Source organism: Protobothrops mucrosquamatus, unplaced genomic scaffold (assembly GCF_001527695.2).
Source record: "Protobothrops mucrosquamatus isolate PMUCROS unplaced genomic scaffold, P.Mucros_1.0 scaffold107, whole genome shotgun sequence".
Taxonomy (NCBI): domain Eukaryota; kingdom Metazoa; phylum Chordata; class Lepidosauria; order Squamata; family Viperidae; genus Protobothrops; species Protobothrops mucrosquamatus.
The window spans coordinates 1-19,975 of record NW_015386479.1 but is presented as its reverse complement, the minus strand read 5'-3'; the positions used below and the strand labels follow the sequence as shown (position 1 = coordinate 19,975).

The 19,975-nt window shown below is 35.9% G+C and overlaps 1 protein-coding gene across 1 annotated transcript in view; it reads right to left on the bottom strand.

Annotated features, from left to right (window-relative positions):
• The window catches only part of AGGF1 (angiogenic factor with G-patch and FHA domains 1), a 26,841-nt gene extending 11,202 nt beyond the window's left edge, over positions 1–15,639 (bottom strand). Inside the window, exons 1-9 of the mRNA XM_015812689.1 lie at positions 15,487–15,639; positions 13,639–13,738; positions 10,816–10,832; positions 10,407–10,506; positions 8,748–8,935; positions 7,936–8,082; positions 6,016–6,204; positions 3,206–3,539; positions 1,279–1,390 (exon numbers count right to left, since the gene is read on the bottom strand). Coding sequence (XP_015668175.1) covers positions 1,279–1,390; positions 3,206–3,539; positions 6,016–6,204; positions 7,936–8,082; positions 8,748–8,935; positions 10,407–10,506; positions 10,816–10,832; positions 13,639–13,738; positions 15,487–15,639 — 1,340 coding nt within the window. The remainder of the gene's footprint in view (positions 1–1,278; positions 1,391–3,205; positions 3,540–6,015; positions 6,205–7,935; positions 8,083–8,747; positions 8,936–10,406; positions 10,507–10,815; positions 10,833–13,638; positions 13,739–15,486) is intronic.
• Positions 15,640–19,975: the final 4,336 nt, after the last annotated feature.

Genomic DNA, 19,975 nt, shown 5'->3' with positions numbered 1-19,975 from the left:
TGAATCCTACTGTGATCTGATTGGCTCATTGCCAAAACAAGATGACACCTGATTGGCTCTCTAAACACTCATGCTCATTGGCTACAATCAGATGAAGGAAAGCTACCTGATATCAACCTAAGCAAGTTGTGCTTCCTTTTTCTGGTTATTTGGCTATAACTTTTCATAGAATACAGTACAGATAATTGAACAAACTATGCTGCATTACATTCTTGATTAAATTATTTTTCCATTGATATATAATTTTATGGTACTACTCCAAAAAAAAGGTGGTGCTATTAGCCATCAAACCTCAAAAATACACTTTTCCCAAAAGGTTCCCACAATTTTGGCCACTACTGTAACTTTGAATTTTGAGGTTAAAATTATTTTTAGTAAAATAATAACTTTCACATTAGAAAGTTGAATGCTGATCTTTTAGTGCTTTATTTGGTTAAATAATGAATAGTATGTCCTGGTTCCATCAAAATGGGCTTAGAGAAGGCCCTCTAAAGTTTGCCCATCTCCAGGTACAAATTGATTCTTTTTTCCCCCCAGTTCGTTGCAGAGCATTAGAATCTAGTTATGTTCATAACTTTCTACAAAATCCTAGTGTAAAATTGAATTAAACAGTAATAACTGTGTCCTGATGAACATTTCAAACAGTGCTGGGTGCAGCACTGTTTGAAATGTCCATCAGGACACAGTTATTGCCACTATTGTCCAGAGACATCCGATAAATCCATCAATGGACTTAGAAGGAATTATTATTAGATGGGAGTAGGGTTTAGTCACCTACAAACACACACACACACACACACACACACACACACTGATTTTATCATAGCTGGCAAACCAGATTCAGGAGTCCACCAAAATGCCTTAAAGTGATGATAAACTAAAAGAAAAACCCCAATGCATCCAAATGGATGCAAATGCCTTTTATGCAAGGATATGAGTCTCTACCTAAGCAGCAGTAAGGAAAGAAAAAAGAAGAAATGTGGACATAACTAGAGGATGTTTTTCTTCATCTGTATCTCCTGAGTGCACTTCCTATGTATACATTTATGTGTACATGCATCTGTTTTTGTGTTTGTATTTTAATGAAAAAATCTAAATGATTGTTTTAAGAATAGTAAATCTGTACATTCATTATAACCAATACTTATACAAGAAACCAGGTTCATTCAAAATGGACTCTTAATTAAAGATGATCATTAAAAATATTACAAATATGAATAAACAGGATGGAATTAACAAAAAAGAAATCTAGATATCTCATTAACAATTGTGTGGTACCTTCCAATTGTGGCAGGTTTCACAGCTGTGATGATATACAAAGAGCCCATCTGCAGTACTGGTGACCTAATTACAATCACTCTGATACAAGGTGGCCAGATCTTGTCTTCATCTAAATAAATAAATAAATCAGTATCAAGCTAAGAAAGAGAAACTTCCCTGTATTATGCAATCTGTATCTCCCAAAGACAATTAGAAAACACATTTGATTTTCAACCATTATATATCTGGAAGCAATATACAAAATGTGTAACAACTATGTAAAAATTAAAATATGAATAATGCAACCATATCTACAAGGGAAAAATTGGCAACTTTATTTTCCTAAGCTGCAGCCATTAAAGACCAGTGCTAATCAATCAACTCTAGAGAGATACATCTTAGTTACATGCATACAGTATATGGCAGGGGTGTCAGAACTGCTGGCCCGCTGGCTGGACACGTCATGCAGAAGCCGTGCCCACCCCATTGGTGGCAGTGGCAAACAGTCACATGACGTCACACAACGTCACGTGACGTCGCAAGTTTGACATGTCTGATATATGGGAAAAGAATATAGCAGTTAAAATAATCTTACAGTAACCAAAGCAACAGAGAACTTTCATCATTTCAATGTGCTAATCCTAAAGTAATGCAATCACAACTTTGCTAGATTAAGTGAAAGAAGCAATGAAGAGAGCTGCTGTATTTGAGAGGAAAAATGGGGAATGCATTTGTAGATGTTACACTTAGTGTTAATCGGAACATTCAGCTACATGCTCAATATATTTTCTATCATTTTTCCTAACAGTACAGAGTTGTCCAGAACTATGAGATGGGCAGCGTATAAGACAGACAGACAGACAGACAGACAGACAATGTCTTGCAATAGCAGTTGCTGGAGAACATGAATGAGACAACGCCATTGCATTCATATGGACTTCCCTTAAGCATCTTTAATTAGCCACTGAATGAATAGAATTCCTAATTACTGTATATTTGCTTCTTATTTAGTTAACAATTAATGGTAGTAATTGAAAGAAGGATGATTCCTAAGGGTCTATATTTTAGAAGTCAAACCAAGAAAGGCTGCATAGGTAGTCTTCAACTTACAATAGTTCATTTAGTGACTGTTCAAAGTGATCAGGCACTGAAAAAAGTGACTTATGACTGTTTTTCACACAATCATTCCAGCATCCCCGTGGTCACGTTATCAAAATTCAGACGCTTGGCAACTGACTCATTTATGATGGTTGTAGTGTCCTGGGATCATGTGATCGCCTTTTGTGATCTTCTGACAAGCAAAGTCAACGGGGAAGCCAAATTCACTTAACAACCATGCTACTAACTTAACAATTGCAGTGATTCACATAACAACTGTGGCAAGAAAGGTCATAAAATGGGCCAAAATTCACAACTGTCTCGCTTAGCAAGAGAAATTTTGGGCTCAATTGTAGTCGTAAATCAAGGACTACCTGAATTGTTCATTTTCTGGAACAGTCAGCAAAAAAAACAGAAGTGATACTTACTTTTTCTCGGCAGCAGACTAAATGTTATTGAATTTTTTGTGAACTTTAAGTACTTTTTAAAGAGTGTTATCATCTTAATAACTAATTTATATCAATAAACATTTTATATCCGCATGTAAAAATAGTTTTTCTGAAACTACGTTTTCAAATCCATATTTACTTTTTTCTATCAATATCCATATAAACAACAATATGCACAGTAAGTTTTTACTTACTATATTTTTCTAATTATGGATCATACTTAATTGCAATATTCATAAGCAAGACATTGGGTTATTCTATATACTTCACTGAAGAACCTGATTTTAACAGTTTTGCATTCAAATGTGTATAATTCAATTTTCTGACAATTATTTTTTTATCATTCCCAATCTGCAAATATTATTCCTAAATATCCTTCATAAAAACCTTTAATTCACCTTCGCTGTCCACATCTTCTGAATTTACAGTTTCTTCACTTGTCACTTCATTTTCACTGCTATATTCCTCCTGTTCAGTGTCTGTGATTTCACCTTCTTCTGGCTCACTTTCTGTATCGGTTTTATTATCTTCTACAGAAGCAGTAAACTCTGCATTTATACTACTTTTGTTGGCAGTAACGGATTCCTTGGACTTTTGAGTGTTTCTTGTATCAATACCCACTTTAGCCTTTTTCACATCTGGAAATTCTTCCTCTCCTGGAGAACTTGGTTCATTAGCGGAAAAAAGGCAATTCAGATTGCTAGATGATTTTTGCTCTTCTGTGTTCAGATTCTGAAGATTTACAGAAAAAGGAAAACTTGAGGAATTTAGTTAAGTTTTAAAATTAGTATACAGAAAATTAATCCTAATCTTAAAACATAAACACAATCTTAAAATAAAAATTAATCCTAATCTTAACACACATACACACACAGTATATAGCTGATAAAAGAAATACCTTTGATCACTTTAACCATTATGGCAAAACATTCTTTTCACAGCATTTTAGCCTTTACATTCCATTACTACTCTCAACACTTTTTTTTTCTTTTTTAACAAATTGTACCTTGCACTTGGGGATGTCACTTTCCTCCTAGCCTTTTGCCCCCAATCCATTTCCTATATTTTTATTTAGTCCAGTAGTCTGTTAGAATAAAAACAGCTGGCCAAATAAGCATCATTTCCAAATTCTATCAGGAATCTCAGGAAAAACAGTTATAATTTGTCTTTTAATTTCTTTTCTTAAGAAAAAACATATACCTACTTGAAACTCCAACTTGATCAAAGAGAAGGGCAGGGAAGACCAATTGTTTCTTTTACAGAAGTGAGTCAATTATATTCTGGATAGAATTGTCAAGCTATTTTTTTGTGGGAGAAAGACTGTCAACCATTGTTCTGTTAATGCTTTCTGGTTATCTACCTATATACTCCCATAACCTTTAACTGGTCAACATGCTGCATTTTGTCAACAGTATTCAACCAAGGTACCTCAAATGGGCTAACTTATAAAAAGCGTCCAAAATCCAGGACCTATAATTTCCAAAAGAAAGAAATTGTGCCTGTTTCAGTGCTGCTTGGGCTACTGCTAATTTATTTTATATCCACTTTTAAGGATACAAATTCTTACACTGAAGCCATAAGCAATTTAAGTTCCTTGTTTTATCTACCACTCATTTTACTTATTGTTAAGGTCAAAAATTACTTACCTCAAAAAGGAGAAGCAATGCATAATTTAGGACAAAGTGTAACATATAGAGAGACCATAAGTATATTTTGCAAATTATCTGAAGGAACAGATAATTTCTGATGACTTACACCTAAATGACCCGCCTTAATCTACCTAAAGACAAAAAAGCAAGTAATAAATCAAATTGCCTCCCAATGATCAGTATAAAATTTTAAAAATCATCAAAATAATTTTATTGGTAGTATGGCTTATTGGGGGGCATAGTCCAGCTCAGCATTCCAAAAGGAAGCATCTTTGTCAGTTCCAATTGGCCTTGAGATAATCAGAAGAAAAATCACAAAATAGGCTTCATTGAATTATCATGACATCAAATATACAGTAACTGTTGCCATAACTGCTCTGTATTTCAAATTATAATCACCATATTTTCCTGAAGAGAAGACTTTTTTTCTCAAATCATTACCTGTGGGAGGGCAAACCCAATTTAGTACACAGTACCATAACTATATAATAAGATCCACTGAATTCAGTGGATCTTATTATATAGTAAGCATAGGATTTCTTATACTTTCAGTTCAGAAGGAAGGCCTTTACTGATTGAGTTCAACTAAACAAGGATCCCAATTTTCACTCCCCCAAAATTAATGGGTATAAGCATCCAGTCTGAACATAACAGCAATTTACGCATACTCACCTAGCAAAAAGAGTCATAGAATTCAATAGGATTTACTAAACATGCATAGAGTTATGCCTGCTGAGCACAAGTGTCTGTAATTTCTGTCAGAGCATGAATGCCTGTGTGAGTGATCAACACAATTGCTCGGGTATATAGACTTACACAGGAGATCAATAAACATTGCCAACAGGGAATATTATTTTACTGCATTTAATTATAATTTGGTTATTACTACTTTTTTCTCTCAGCACATATTATTTTTCAAATTATTCATATTAGTTATGCATACCTTCTGATGAAAAAAAGATTGCAGGATGGTTTAAACACCAATTGGTATTGCTAATGTACTCAAGGCAGTTTATAGATTTTTTATCTTCACTTTAGACATGTCTAAAGCGGACATGTCAAACTCGCTATGTCACATGACGTCGTGCAACGTATCAGGACGGTTTTGCCATTGCCGGCAATGGGGTGGACGCGGCTTCCGGATGACACGTCTGGCCCGCGGGCCGGCAGTTTGACACCCCTGATCTAAAGGGATTGCTTTAAATTCAGGGACAGCTTTCTTTTGGGTAAATATCTCTGTTCCTAACACTTATCCTTGAAATAATCACTTCCAGCTTATGTATTATACTACAATTTTACAGAAACATTTTATATTCTGAATCTTATGGGTTTAATAGCTACAGTAATTGTTTCAAACCATTTCACCACCTTTATTCTCATTTGCAAAAGCCTCACATTAAATTTATTTACAGCCTAATCTACTGCTATACGAAATAATCTATAATTGAATTGCCAGTATTTCATATTTATTTACTAGACACCAAAAAGAGGCTAATATAAATATAAATGCACCACAAGCTGCCTTTTTATTAACTAAAAATCATTTGCTAAGTAAATACCTTGTGCTCATTTGTCCTAGAGCATTCTGCATCTCTTCGTTTCTTTTTGCCTTTTCTGTCTCTGCTGCTCTGAAGAGTTTCAGTTCCATAAGATTGTAGATCCACTCGAGAGTGGAACTGGTATCGGCCACTTTCAACATCACAGTAATAATATATTCCAGTGGTTGGATCATAATACAGCTGATTTTCCTTTAATAAAGTTAAATATGCATCATAACTTTACATCTGGTATTTTATACATGTTACTATGTAGTTTGACAGATATATACTACAATAACACTTGGCAATTCATTTGATAAAAACACTTTGCAAGATATATAATCCATAAAAGCATTTGATATTAAAAAATGATGTCATTTGACTCAAATGATTCTTCTGTTTCCCCTTACTGTATAAATCATTCCAAATCCTTTCTGGACAATTGTGGACACTCTGGAACAAGTTCTGCAATACTGTATATAATGTGTGTGAAGCAGTGGGAGGCATAAAATAAGTCTTGGTATATCTGCAAAAACCCATCTATGTAATGTTGAATGCAGTTCTTGATTTAAGTTTAATTCCAGCAGTGCAAGTAAAGTAACGGCAAAATTCCTCCTTTTGTTTGGGTAACAGATATCACTGGTGGCTTTATCTTCTACTGTATAAATTACTGTAATTCACTTTACATAAGACTGTTCTTTAAGATTGTTTGTAAACAGTTACTATATACTATATAGTAATTTCACTACCTGTATCAACTGATTTCATAACAGAATTCAAAGTACTAGTTTTTATAAATAAAGTCCTTTGTAGCTCCAATATCTACAAAACCATTTATCTCAGACAGATTCTGTCTGCTTAATCTGAGTGAATACCTGGAACAGATTTCCCCCTAAGGTGAGGGTAGTTTCTACTCTCATGGACTTTTGGAAGCTTGTAAAAACTAGGGAATTTTAGAAGGCCTCTGAGACCTAATTGGTATGGAATTGCTGGCGTATAATACAATCCTTCTTGCAGTTTTTTGTACTTTTTTTTACGTTGACTGTCATTCAAAGAAAAAAATGTGAAGAGGAAAAGGAAGAAACAGTAAAAACAGATAGAAAAAATAATGTTTTCTAATTTTTTTTCTTCATCTCTAATTTTTCTTTTTTCCCCCACATTTACTATATTTTTTCTTTGAATATATTTCTTATTATATATGTTAGCTGTACATATCTTTGAACACTTCTTAGAATCCTTCAAATTGGAAGTGGTACATAATCTTTATAAATGAAGCTTTACTATTAAAACAAGTCTGACTTTTATTACCCTCTGTTCAATATTTTTGGATGAATTAATTTTCAGCTAAACACATGTAGCCCGATTTTTGGATGCTAGATTTCAGTATTTTAGTTTCTGTATTTTCCATATTTTTGTTATAATTGATTCAATGAAAATGATCAGTATCTTATTTTATCATTGTTAGGTTAGTCCTAAAATATAACTTTAAGAATGTTTACTTGATACTGTTACATTAAACTCTTCTTCTGATTGCATCACTGATCCCAGAATATTAATATTAATAGGATCACCCTACTATAATTAAATGCCCCTCTTCCAAAAAGTATTCCAATATGCCACTTTAAAGGGGACAGTTCATGAAGTATGCATTTGTAGATGCCCTTGAAAATATTCTCTAGCTGAAACAAATTTAGAGGCATGTCACCCCATATGTATTCTCACATTTCTTTTACAGTCCCTCCTTTTCACAAACCAGTTTGAGACACACAAGCCTTCTGTTTTTAATCAAACTATTTGTTACTTAGAACTGCTGATTACTTTCAAAACAATTCACAAATATGTTTAATTTGAAGATTTGCTATCAAATTCTAATAGTTAAAACTTATTCACAATAATATACTTTAGGTAAACAATGAAAACTTCAATATAAAAAAACTTTACCGAATTATAATAGAATCCAGTGCTATGGTCATAATATAATCCAGTATTTTCATCATATGTAAATCCTGTTTGTGATACAGCAGCTTCTGCAGCAGCTCTCAGACTTTCTGCTAATGTGCCTTCTGTTAATGAAACATCTTTTGATTTCTACGATTAAGAAATACAATCATGTAAATAAAATTCAGTGGCAGATCCCCAAATATCTGCATCATAGTTTTCTGCTACTTTCCAAAAGAGTAGAAAGTAGTGACTGTTGCTAAAATTAACTCCATCCATTTATGAAATGCTCGGATGTTATTGCTGCAGTCACTAAAAATAGAATTTTTAAAAATATTATTTAGTCTCTTCACTACAAAGCATTGCCTATGCAGACACAATTCTTTCACAATTAAAATAGACCATAAAGCTATCTTAAGATTATAGCAATAATGATCGATATGGAGGGAAGCTGCTAAAAAGTAAAGAAGAACTTAGTGGCATGTTTTTCATTAATGATAATACACAGCTACAATTAAAAGCATTTTAAGTTTATCTAGAGAAGTATGTTTCTTTTTTCCATGCATCATTCTATGTAGATAATTCAAAATAATGCCTTAAGCATCAATAGCCAGTATAATGACATATATAGTTAATCTTAGTACCCATTTAGTATTCTGATGTTTATTAGTGAACTTCCAGCATGTCTAAACATAAACTAATTTAAAAGCTGTTAGAAAAATGAAATGGAATAAAAATGAAATGGAATAATGAAATATGTCATAAACAATTTTTGGATGAAAAAATATATAAATTTGACAAATAAGCAACCTTACCTGCACATTATTTATTATGCTGCCCTGTTCCTCAAGCTCATCCTGCTGTCTGTCTTTAACATCTAAATGATTGTCTAATTGTAAATGATCTGTACAATTTGGGTTCAATATTTCATTATCGTTATTTGGCTGCACTGGTGCACTGGATAATTCAGAACAGTTGTAATAATTGTGAGGATAATAATAATCTGTTAAAAAATAGAGTGAAGTATTAGAAAAATTATTTTACATACTAGACAATGTTCATTTTATTGATATATATATATATATTTCCCATTTCCTAGTGTTCATGCATTAAAGTCCACCACAATTTAAATACCAAAGTAAGATTCTATTGATTTCTAGGAAGGTGACTTTGAGTTCTCAATTTAATTTCTGCTGCATTGTTTATCACAAAATAATAATATACAGTAATTTGGTAATTGTAAGTGGTGAATGCTCCAACACTGGAAGTTTTTAAGAAGAGACTGGTTGGCCAGTTGTCTGAAATGGCATAGGGTTTCCTGCCTGAGCAGGGGGTTGGACCAGATGACCTCCAAGGTCCCTTCCAACTTTATTATTATTATTATTATTATTATTATTATTATTATTATTAGTTTCATAAGACTAGCTAGCTAGCTAGAGATAGATAGATACAAATACACACACATACAAACAGCATATAAATAAATAGCATCAAAGCATGCAAAAAATACAAAGACTGTTGTTAATCAGGCTATTCTAGGGCTCTGTATAATATTGAGACTACTGGCTCTACGTTCTAGAGTAATTCAAAGATACATAAGAAAACTATACAAACATTCCAATCGTTGTGAACTCATAAAAGCATATTTTTCCTGAGTGGATTTGCTTTGGGGAATAGCCTTAACCCAAACATGGATTTTGATAGCAACTGATTTTGATAGCTTCTCGATATGTAAAAGCTAAGGATAAGCAAATAGGAATGTTAGATTTGTTACATATTTACTTTTTAGCTTAAAAAGTATATTGTCATTATGAATTTTTACTATTAGACAAATTATTAAACCCAAAGATAGAACAGGGATTAATAATGAATTTATATAACCAAATAGATACTTGGAAAAAGCAAGGTTGATTTTGATGGGCTAAAATTGTATCATATCTAGTTTCTTGACTGAACTTTTGTCATTATAGGTGGTCATGATATGAGCTGTAATTTTAAACATTAAATTTGCTTTTACCTTCTCTTCCCCCCACCATCACTTTTTTCTTTTCAAATAATATATTTCAGTCTATAATGGAAGGAATTATTTAATTATTACTATTTTTAAGTTGCACTGGAAGCTTATAGTCTAAGTAATTTCATAACAATGTTTTTAATAATAAATGTAGAGTGTAACAATGCAACTTGGAGCATTTTCTATTGCTTAGGACAGTGTACTTTATCAGCAATACAAACACAATAGACATGTATCAAATAGCCACAAGATTATTTTGAATCTAATAAAAGAGAATATTTGTAGTTCAGGGTTGAAATGAGAGGTCTTTGCAGCTCTCTGGGCTTGGTTGTTTTTTTTGCAGACATTTCATTACCCAAATTTGGTAACATCATCAGTGGTAGCAAACAATGCTAAAAAATAACCAAGCTCAGGACCCCTTATTCTGAATCTTCATATGATTTCTATTATGTCCTATTACCTGCATATAACCATGCAGCAGAGTCTTCAGTTTGCACTTCTACAGTAATTGTGGTCTTCTCATTTCTTTCACCATTGCTGACTTTGCCAAGTTTTTCAACCTACAAAATAACACAAGCGGTTAAAAATTAATCCTACAACATAGATTAGTATGAATTTTTCAACAAAAATATTATTTCAAATTGATCAGATCCTCCTTTGTATAGAAAGGAAAAAACATGTTGCTGGAGATGCATATTAATTTGACTGTCAAGACAAAATTTAATACTTTCAGGTAACTACATTCTTTTGAATTAGTAGTACTTGGAAATTGACCACTGAATAATCAAAATGGATTTTCCATGCTCTGCTTAACAGTAACAGGGTTGTCTTTCAACACTGGAAAGATATATTTATGGTTCTAATGTTACCTGCAACATATGAGTTGCTTACAGAGGTGGATTATGCATAGAAAATTGTTGTCAAACTTTATTGAAACTGTTATGTAAAACTTTGCATATGTATGTATGTATGTATGTATGTATGTATGTATGTATGTATGTAGTGTATATAATATTGTTATTGTTGGTTGCTTCTTTTTTGCTTTTGCTTTTTGTGTCTATTTTTAATTAAAGGAGAGAGAGGAATTTAAAAAAAAAACCTGAGCCCAAAACAAAACCTTGTATGATATGGTCATGCCAGCCAGCCAAATCTTCTAGCATACCATTAGCTGTATAAATAATCCTCAACTTGTAACTACAATTGGGACTGAAACGTTCATCATTAATAATGTGATAGTTAAGTGAGTTGTGCCTCAATTTGTGGGCATTTTTGTTGCAATCATTAAGCAAATCCAGTTCCCCCCATTGACTTTGCTTATCAGAAGTCTTCTGTGAATATCACTCAGAGCGATCATATGAACCTACGACACAACTGTTGTAAATGTAAATGTGGATTGCTGCATGCCTGAATTTTGATCACATGATGAGGACACTGCAATAGTCATAAGTGCAAGGACTGGTTGTAAGTCATTTTTTTGCAGTAGCATCATAATTTCAAATGGTCACTGAACGAATGGTCATACGTCAAACACTACCTGTAAATGGATTATGCAGCCTTCATCCCTCACACTGGCTTACTTTTTTTCCCTTTTTAATAGATTCTTATTGTTCCATGGCTCTGAAAGATTACTGAGCGTACTTAACCATCTTCAAAATCACTTGAGAAAGCTTGTTGAGAGAGCCTACCTTTCTCTGGAATGCAAGAAATATTAGGGATAGATCATAATGGGGTGGAAAAAAAATCTATGGAGTCACCAAGAGTCAAAAACGATTTGATGGCATTTAATCAGTCAACGGGGCAACTGCAAGCCTGAAAATAAATACAGGGCAGCTGCCATGTTGAGAGAAGAATGGCTGATGCTAAGCCAGGATCTAATGAAGGAAAGCTGGACCAGGACGATTCCACTCAAGCCCAACATCTTTTCCAGACTCTACTCCAGTGTTTCTCAACCTTGACCATTTTAAGGCATGTGGACTTCAACTCCCAGAATTCCANTGCGTGCATTTATTCTTCTGTTGGTTTGTCCAATGTATGTGGTGGGACAGGTGGAGCATGGGATTTCATATACTCCTTGATTTTCTAATTCAATTTTGTCTTTGGGGTTTCTTAGGATGGTAGATATTTTTCTGTTTGTGTAGAATGCTGTTTTGATGTTGTATTTGTGGAGGGTCTTACTTATTTTGTCTGTAGTGCCCTGATGATGTCAAGTGCACTTGACGAAAGCTTGGTAGATTAAACTCTATATGTTTTATAGATTTCTCTTGGTGGTCGCTTTGTTTTATAATATATATATTTCCCATTTCCTAGTGTTCATGCATTAAAGTCCACCACAATTTAAATACCAAAGTAAGATTCTATTGATTTCTAGGAAGGTGACTTTTAGTTCTCAATTTAATTTCTGCTGCATTGTTTATCACAAAATAATAATATACAGTAATTTGGTATTTGTAAGTGGTGAATGCTCCAACACTGGAAGTTTTTAAGAAGAGACTGGTTGGCCAGTTGTCTGAAATGGTACAGGGTTTCCTGCCTGAGCAGGGGGTTGGACCAGATGACCTCCAAGGTCCCTTCCAACTTTTTTATTATTATTATTATTATTATTATTATTATTATTATTATTATTATTATAGTTTCATAAGACTAGCTAGCTAGCTAGAGATAGATAGATACAAATACACACACATACAAACAGCATATAAATAAATAGCATCAAAGCATGCAAAAAATACAAAGACTGTTGTTAATCAGGCTATTCTAGGGCTCTGTATAATATTGAGACTATTGGCTCTACGCTCTAGAGTAATTCAAAGATATATAAGAAAACTATACAAACATTCCAATCGTTGTAAACACATAAAAGCATATTTTTCCTGAGTGGATTTGCTTTGGGGAATAGCCTTAACCCAAACATGGATTTTGATAGCAACTGATTTTGATAGCTTCTCGATATGTAAAAGCTAAGGATAAGCAAATAGGAGTGTTAGATTTGTTACATATTTATTTTTTAGCTTAAAAAGTATATTGTCATTATGAATTTTTACTATTAGACAAATTATTAAACCCAAAGATAGAACAGGGATTAATAATGAATTTATATAACCAAATAGATACTTGGAAAAAGCAAGGTTGATTTTGATGGGCTAAAATTGTATCATATCTAGTTTCTTGACTGAACTTTTGTCATTATAGGTGGTCATGATATGAGCTGTAATTTTAAACATTAAATTTGCTTTTACCTTCTCTTCCCCCACCATCACTTTTTTCTTTTCAAATAATATATTTCAGTCTATAATGGAAGGAATTATTTAATTATTACTATTTTTAAGTTGCACTGGAAGCTTATAGTCTAAGTAATTTCATAACAATGTTTTTAATAATAAATGTAGAGTGTAACAATGCAACTTGGAGCATTTTCTATTGCTTAGGACAGTGTACTTTATCAGCAATACAAACACAATAGACATGTATCAAATAGCCACAAGATTATTTTGAATCTAATAAAAGAGAATATTTGTAGTTCAGGGTTGAAATGAGAGGTCTTTGCAGCTCTCTGAGCTTGGTTGTTTTTTTTGCAGACATTTCATTACCCAAATTTGGTAACATCATCAGTGGTAGCAAACAATGCTAAAAAATAACCAAGCTCAGGACCCCTTATTCTGAATCTTCATATGATTTCTATTATGTCCTATTACCTGCATATAACCATGCAGCAGAGTCTTCAGTTTGCACTTCTACAGTAGTTGTGGTCTTCTCATTTCTTTCACCATTGCTGACTTTGCCAAGTTTTTCAACCTACAAAATAACACAAGCAGTTAAAAATTAATCCTACAACATAAATTAGTATGACTTTTTCAACAAAAATATTATTTCAAATTGATCAGATCCTCCTTTGTATAGAAAGGAAAAAACATGTTGCTGGAGATGCATATTAATTTGACTGTCAAGACAAAATTTAATACTTTCAGGTAACTACATTCTTTTGAATTAGTAGTACTTGGAAATTGACCACTGAATAATCAAAATGGATTTTCCATGCTCTGCTTAACAGTAACAGGGTTGTCTTTCAACACTGGAAAGATATATTTATGGTTCTAATGTTACCTGCAACATATGAGTTGCTTACAGAGGTGGATTATGCATAGAAAATTGTTGTCAAACTTTATTGAAACTGTTATGTAAAACTTTGCATATATATGTATGTATGTATGTATGTAGTGTATATAATATTGTTATTGTTGGTTGCTTCTTTTTTGCTTTTGCTTTTTGTGTCTATTTTTAATTAAAGGAGAGAGAGGAATTTAAAAAAAAAACCTGAGCCCAAAACAAAACCTTGTATGATATGGTCATGCCAGCCAGCCAAATCTTCTAGCATACCATTAGCTGTATAAATAATCCTCAACTTGTAACTACAATTGGGACTGAAACGTTCATCATTAATAATGTGATAGTTAAGTGAGTTGTGCCTCAATTTGTGGGCATTTTTGTTGCAATCATTAAGCAAATCCAGTTCCCCCCCATTGACTTTGCTTATCAGAAGTCTTCTGTGAATATCACTCAGAGCGATCATATGAACCTACGACACAACTGTTGTAAATGTAAATGTGGATTGCTGCATGCCTGAATTTTGATCACATGATGAGGACACTGCAATAGTCATAAGTGCAAGGACTGGTTGCAAGTCATTTTTTTGCAGTAGCATCATAATTTCAAATGGTCACTGAACGAATGGTCATACGTCAAACACTACCTGTAAATGGATTATGCAGCCTTCATCCCTCACACTGGCTTACTTTTTTCCCCTTTTTAATAGATTCTTATTGTTCCATGGCTCTGAAAGATTACTGAGCGTACTTAACCATCTTCAAAATCACTTGAGAAAGCTTGTTGAGAGAGCCTACCTTTCTCTGGAATGCAAGAAATATTAGGGATAGATCATAATGGGGTGAAAAAAATCTATGTAGTCACCAAGAGTGAAACGATTTGATGGCATTTAATCAGTCAACACCCGTTGACGTTCGGACTTTTATTTATGTCCCGTCGACGGTACAACTCTCTTCTTACCGACTACGATTCGGTCCTAGATTACTTCCTTTCGACCTGGTCCTGCTAAGGTGAGTTCGGGTTGTAGAAAAGGTCTGAGATGAGGTCACAAAGAGTTGGAACTGGTAAAATTCCGTACACCTGAAGTTGAGGGTCTTAAGGTCAGCCAGCAATGCTGGCTGTGGAATTCTGGGAGTTGAAGTCCACATGCCTTAAAATGGTCAAGGTTGAGAAACACTGCTCTACTCCCTGGCAGGGAACCATTAGAGCTAGCTGAGGCGCTGGGTTGCCTCTTGTCCCTCTCCAAGGCCTGGTAGTAAATCAAACACGGTTCAGGCAGGGGAAAGAGGACCCTCATCCCTTCAATAGAGGCGACAAGCAACCAACTCCACGGGTTCCCAGCGGCGCGGCTAAGGAGCGCAGCCCCAGCAGGTTAAACTGCCTGTCCCCGAGAAGTCGGCTGGGGTGAAAAGGCGCAAGAGCCGCGGGCAGGCGCCTACCTGCCTCCGTAACTTGGCCGCGCAGGCCTGCGCTTGGAGGCGCCGCTTCTTCTCCCGCTCAAGTCGTCTCCGGCAGGCGCTCAACTCCGCTTCCAGCGCAGCCACTTTCTCCCTCAGGGCCGCCGCCGGGGAGTCGCCGACCGCCTCGGCCATCCCGCCGCTCCCTGCGAGGAGACGCGGCGGCGGCTGCTCAGCGATCCGGGCAGGCTGTGGAGCAGCGACCTCCGCGCCTGTTCAGCAGCAGCGCTGCCGCCGCCGCTCGTGCCTCCACGGCGTCCCTGGCGCCCATCGCAGCCGCGATAGCTCCCCCGCCGCCGCGCCAAAGAAGCGCAGGCCGCTTCCGTTCCCGCCCGCCCCTTCCCCACGGCTCCTCGTGGGTCTTCCTCCCTCAAGAAAACAATCCCCGTTAACAAAGTTCGCCGGAGATTAAGGGCGGCCTCGTCGCTCTTCCTGATAGGGGAGGAAGTGACGCCTTACTGCGCTAAGAGCGATCGGATCTGGGTCCTCTCGCGGCCTGCATTTTGGTGGCCGAGGAGGCGCGGAAATTCATATGTCAGTCCCTCCCTCCCCGGGATTTTTTTTGCATGCTGTTTTAGGGCTGGAGATTCAAACGCTCAGAATGCAGAACCGACACGCCACCCGTGTCCATGAAACACAGAGTAACAGAAAGTAGTTTATTTCACTTATAAAATTTCCTTTTGTATTTACACTTCCTGCTGATTCCGAAGTCCGTGGGTGATTTTTCCGACCCATACGATACGTTTGGAAGCTATTTTTTCAATAGTTCGATTTGTTAGAAGCTAAGCCTCGAGGATTAGCGTGTCGAGCTATGCTATTAAAGAACAATATTATTTTTATCACGTAAATTAATACAATTACGGATACATTGAACTATATACTGCCAGTGAGCCATTATTAAATCTCCCCCCCCCAAACAAATTGGCTTCATCTTTAAGGGCAAAAAAAAATATTTACTTTTCATATTAAAATATCAGTTAAAATATAATTATTGAATATTTTCTGAAAAAGCAGTGTTTCGGTGTACCTTATGTTTTATCAAATACCCAAGATGAATGGAGCAAAGTAGTTTTCCCTCAGTAGCAATGAAGGACTTAACCTGGAGTTTCTAATAATTCCGAATGAATTTTGGAATAATGCAAAAAGCAATCAGGTTTACAGAATAGGCTACTTTGGTTTATTCTTCTATGAAAGGCCAGGATGAGGAGAAGCTAAAGAAAATTATTGAGTTATTGAAATATCTATATTGGGGATTTTTTTCTATTTTTTTCCCAATTAATTTTTTTCTTTCACAATCCTCACAGATCCTTTCTCTAGAACAGCAGTTCCCAAGGTTTCCAGATCCCTGAAAGTCGGTCTACAAAGTCAAATAAATATTTTAAAATTTCTCAGTTTTAATTTCTAGTGTACTACACATTTGATAAATATAATCATAAAACAAAGCTCCTTGGATCCTCAGTAATTTTTAAGTAAAGTTTTGAGACCAAATATTTGAGAAATGCTGCCCTGCCCATTTTCACCAGTCATAAATGCAAGCCGGTTGCCAAGTGACCAAAATACAATCATGTGATTTCTGGAGGGGCAACAGTCATAATATTGAGGATGGGTTGTCAGTAACTTTTAAAGTCTGATGTAACTGAACGGTTATAATAATAATAATAGTAAAGTTGGAAGGGACCTTGGAGGTCATCTAGTCCAACCCCCTGCTCAGGCAGGAAACCCTATACCATTTCGGACAAATGGCTGTCCAGTTGTTAAACAAGGTTGTTAAACAAGGACTACCTGCATTGCAATTATCCCTCACAGTTCCAAAAAAAAGCCAGAGATGATTTGCACTCCTGGTTGACCAATAAGTGAGTGCAAAATCAGCTTTTGGTAGTATCACCAGCACTACCTTGGCCATTGTCATGAAAGGATTTTTTAAAATCTTAATGCCTTTAAGAAGAGCCTATGAACCAGGAGGCAGAAAATAGAGGTAGTTTTTGTCAGAAAGAAAGCTGTCCAGCAAGGCAGCAATGTATCTCAAAACAAAAAATGGAAATTAATTTTATATTTTGGGATTTTGTGCAGCCAAGGCTCTCAGAAAGTTTTCCAGATAGTTCAATCTTGCCCCAGTCACCTTATGGCTGGATTATTGTAATGCACTCAACATGGGATTGCCCTAGAAGACCACTCAGAAGCTACAGCTGGTCTAAAATGGAATAGCACAAGCAGTGTTGGACAAACCTTATTTGCCTATGTACACTGGTTGTCCTGGAGCCTGGATGCAATACAAGGTGCTGGCTATCGCCCATAAATCCCTTTATGACATAGAGCCATATTATCTAAGGTACCACTTGTTTCCCATAGTTTCAACCTGTCCTGTAAGATCAGACAGATGCAATTAAGTTTGATTTCCTTCAATTAAAAAATTCTGTCTTTTAGGACCCAATGAGTATGTCTTCCCTATTGCAGCTCCTGCCTTCTGGAATTATATCCTCCATGAGATCTGAATGGGTCTTTCACTGATAACATTCTAAACTCTTTCAAAACCTGGCTATTCTCCCAGCCACTGGAGTAGTTTTCTGAATCCCTGTTCTGCTTTCAGAGTGCTTTCTGTCGCATTAATTACTTTTATTACTTTTTTTTAACGTAAATCACCCAGGGTTGTTTTGGAGGCGGTGACCCTACATTTTATAAATACGTAAATAAAAACTCACACAAAATTTGGCTCAATTGCTGAAAGACAACACCAGCTTGAGAATAAGGATATGGTGGTGTTCATTGGAGCCAGACCCTCTGTGATAGAATCTTAAGCTTTCACCATCCCATTTTGCCCTCAAATTCTAAAAACTATGGTAGCTTCTTTAAAAAAAATATATCAAACTTTAAAATGTAAACATGACAGATTCTATCTATTCAGAGCTGTTATGTTCATCCAATTCTATTAAAAATGTTTTAAGAAATTTTAATTTGCCATTTTTAGTAATAGCTAGTAAGAAACATGAAAATCTGGATTTCTGAATCTTATCTTGAATTTAGACGGTGTTTAAATTGATAGTTTCTGACTCAGAGACTTCTCTAATTCAGAGAAAATCTGAAATATTTTCAGAATTGGAATCTGAACCAAATCTTTTGGTTATTGCGTAACCTGACAATGTTTTTTTTGTCCTTGTAGTTTGTTGTGCTGAAACTTGCACTTTCAACCTTCAGCTGTCTAGATATTTTCATTGGAATCCAGTAGATGGTGTTGGTGTACTGTTAACCACAACAGTATATTTTGCCACATGTTGGCAAAACAGTTCTGTTCCTATTTACTACTATTCTTTATGAGGAATTGGTATCAAACTGGCAAACCGTATTTTGATTAGTAAATGAGAAAGAAATGGATTCTACATGTTTCTCTAATCCTTTCATCACTTACATTTGCATATAGAAGCTTCTGTTTAATGAGAATATGTTAGACAAAAGTCCAGCTTAACTTCTAAAAAGATGTATACGACTTATAAAAAATACTGGTGAGCAATCCTTCTTTTCTATAAAGTCACATTGTGATGTTAATGAAGATCAGGTGCAAGGTCTTCTTAAATGCAAAGCCTTTGAATGTATAGGATGTAATGCACATAAAATCTTCCCATGAACAGTTCTACACCCAGAGTTCATTCATTTCTGTAAAGAGCAGAGCCTTAATGGAGAGAGGAAAGATCCCTTACCAAAGCAACAAAGAAAGAAACAGCTGGAGTCCAGACAATGAAAATGGATTACAAAAATCTTTTAGTCTGGTCTACCTAAGGCCTTACACTACTGTCATGGAGACCAGTTTGATTGGTGACAGTATAACTTTATAGAAGAGAATTTATGGTACACCAGGATTATTATGTGGTGGTTGTTATTATTATTATTATTATTATTATTATTATTATTATTATTATTATTAGACGGCCGTGGCCAGGGGGGCTTTTCATCAGGCTCGCCTGATACGCCAGTTGCGCCCGTTTCTGGATCGGGACACCCTACGCACGGTCACTCAAGCCCTCGTTTCCCGCCTGGACTATTGCAACGCTCTCTACATGGGGCTCCCCTTGAGGTGCACCTGGAGGCTCCAGCTAGTTCAGAATGCGGCCGCGCGGGGGATTTTGGGGGCCTCTAGATACTCCCATGTAACACCTCTCCTGCGCGAGCTGCACTGGCTGCCGGTGGCCTTCCGGGTGTTAGTAACAACTTTTAAAGCGCTCCATGGCAATGGACCTAGGTATTTGCAAGACCGCCTCCTACCAAATATCTCCCTTCAACCAGTCCGCTCCCACAGAGAGGGCCTCCTTAGGATGCCGTCGGCCAGTCAATGCCGGCTGGCGACCCCCAGGGGGAGAGCCTTCTCTGTGGCAGCTCCTGCCCTCTGGAATGACCTACCCCCCGACCTACGTACAACTACGGACCTGCGCCTCTTCCGCTGAGCCTTGAAAACCCATCTATTCCATGCGGCCGGCCTGGC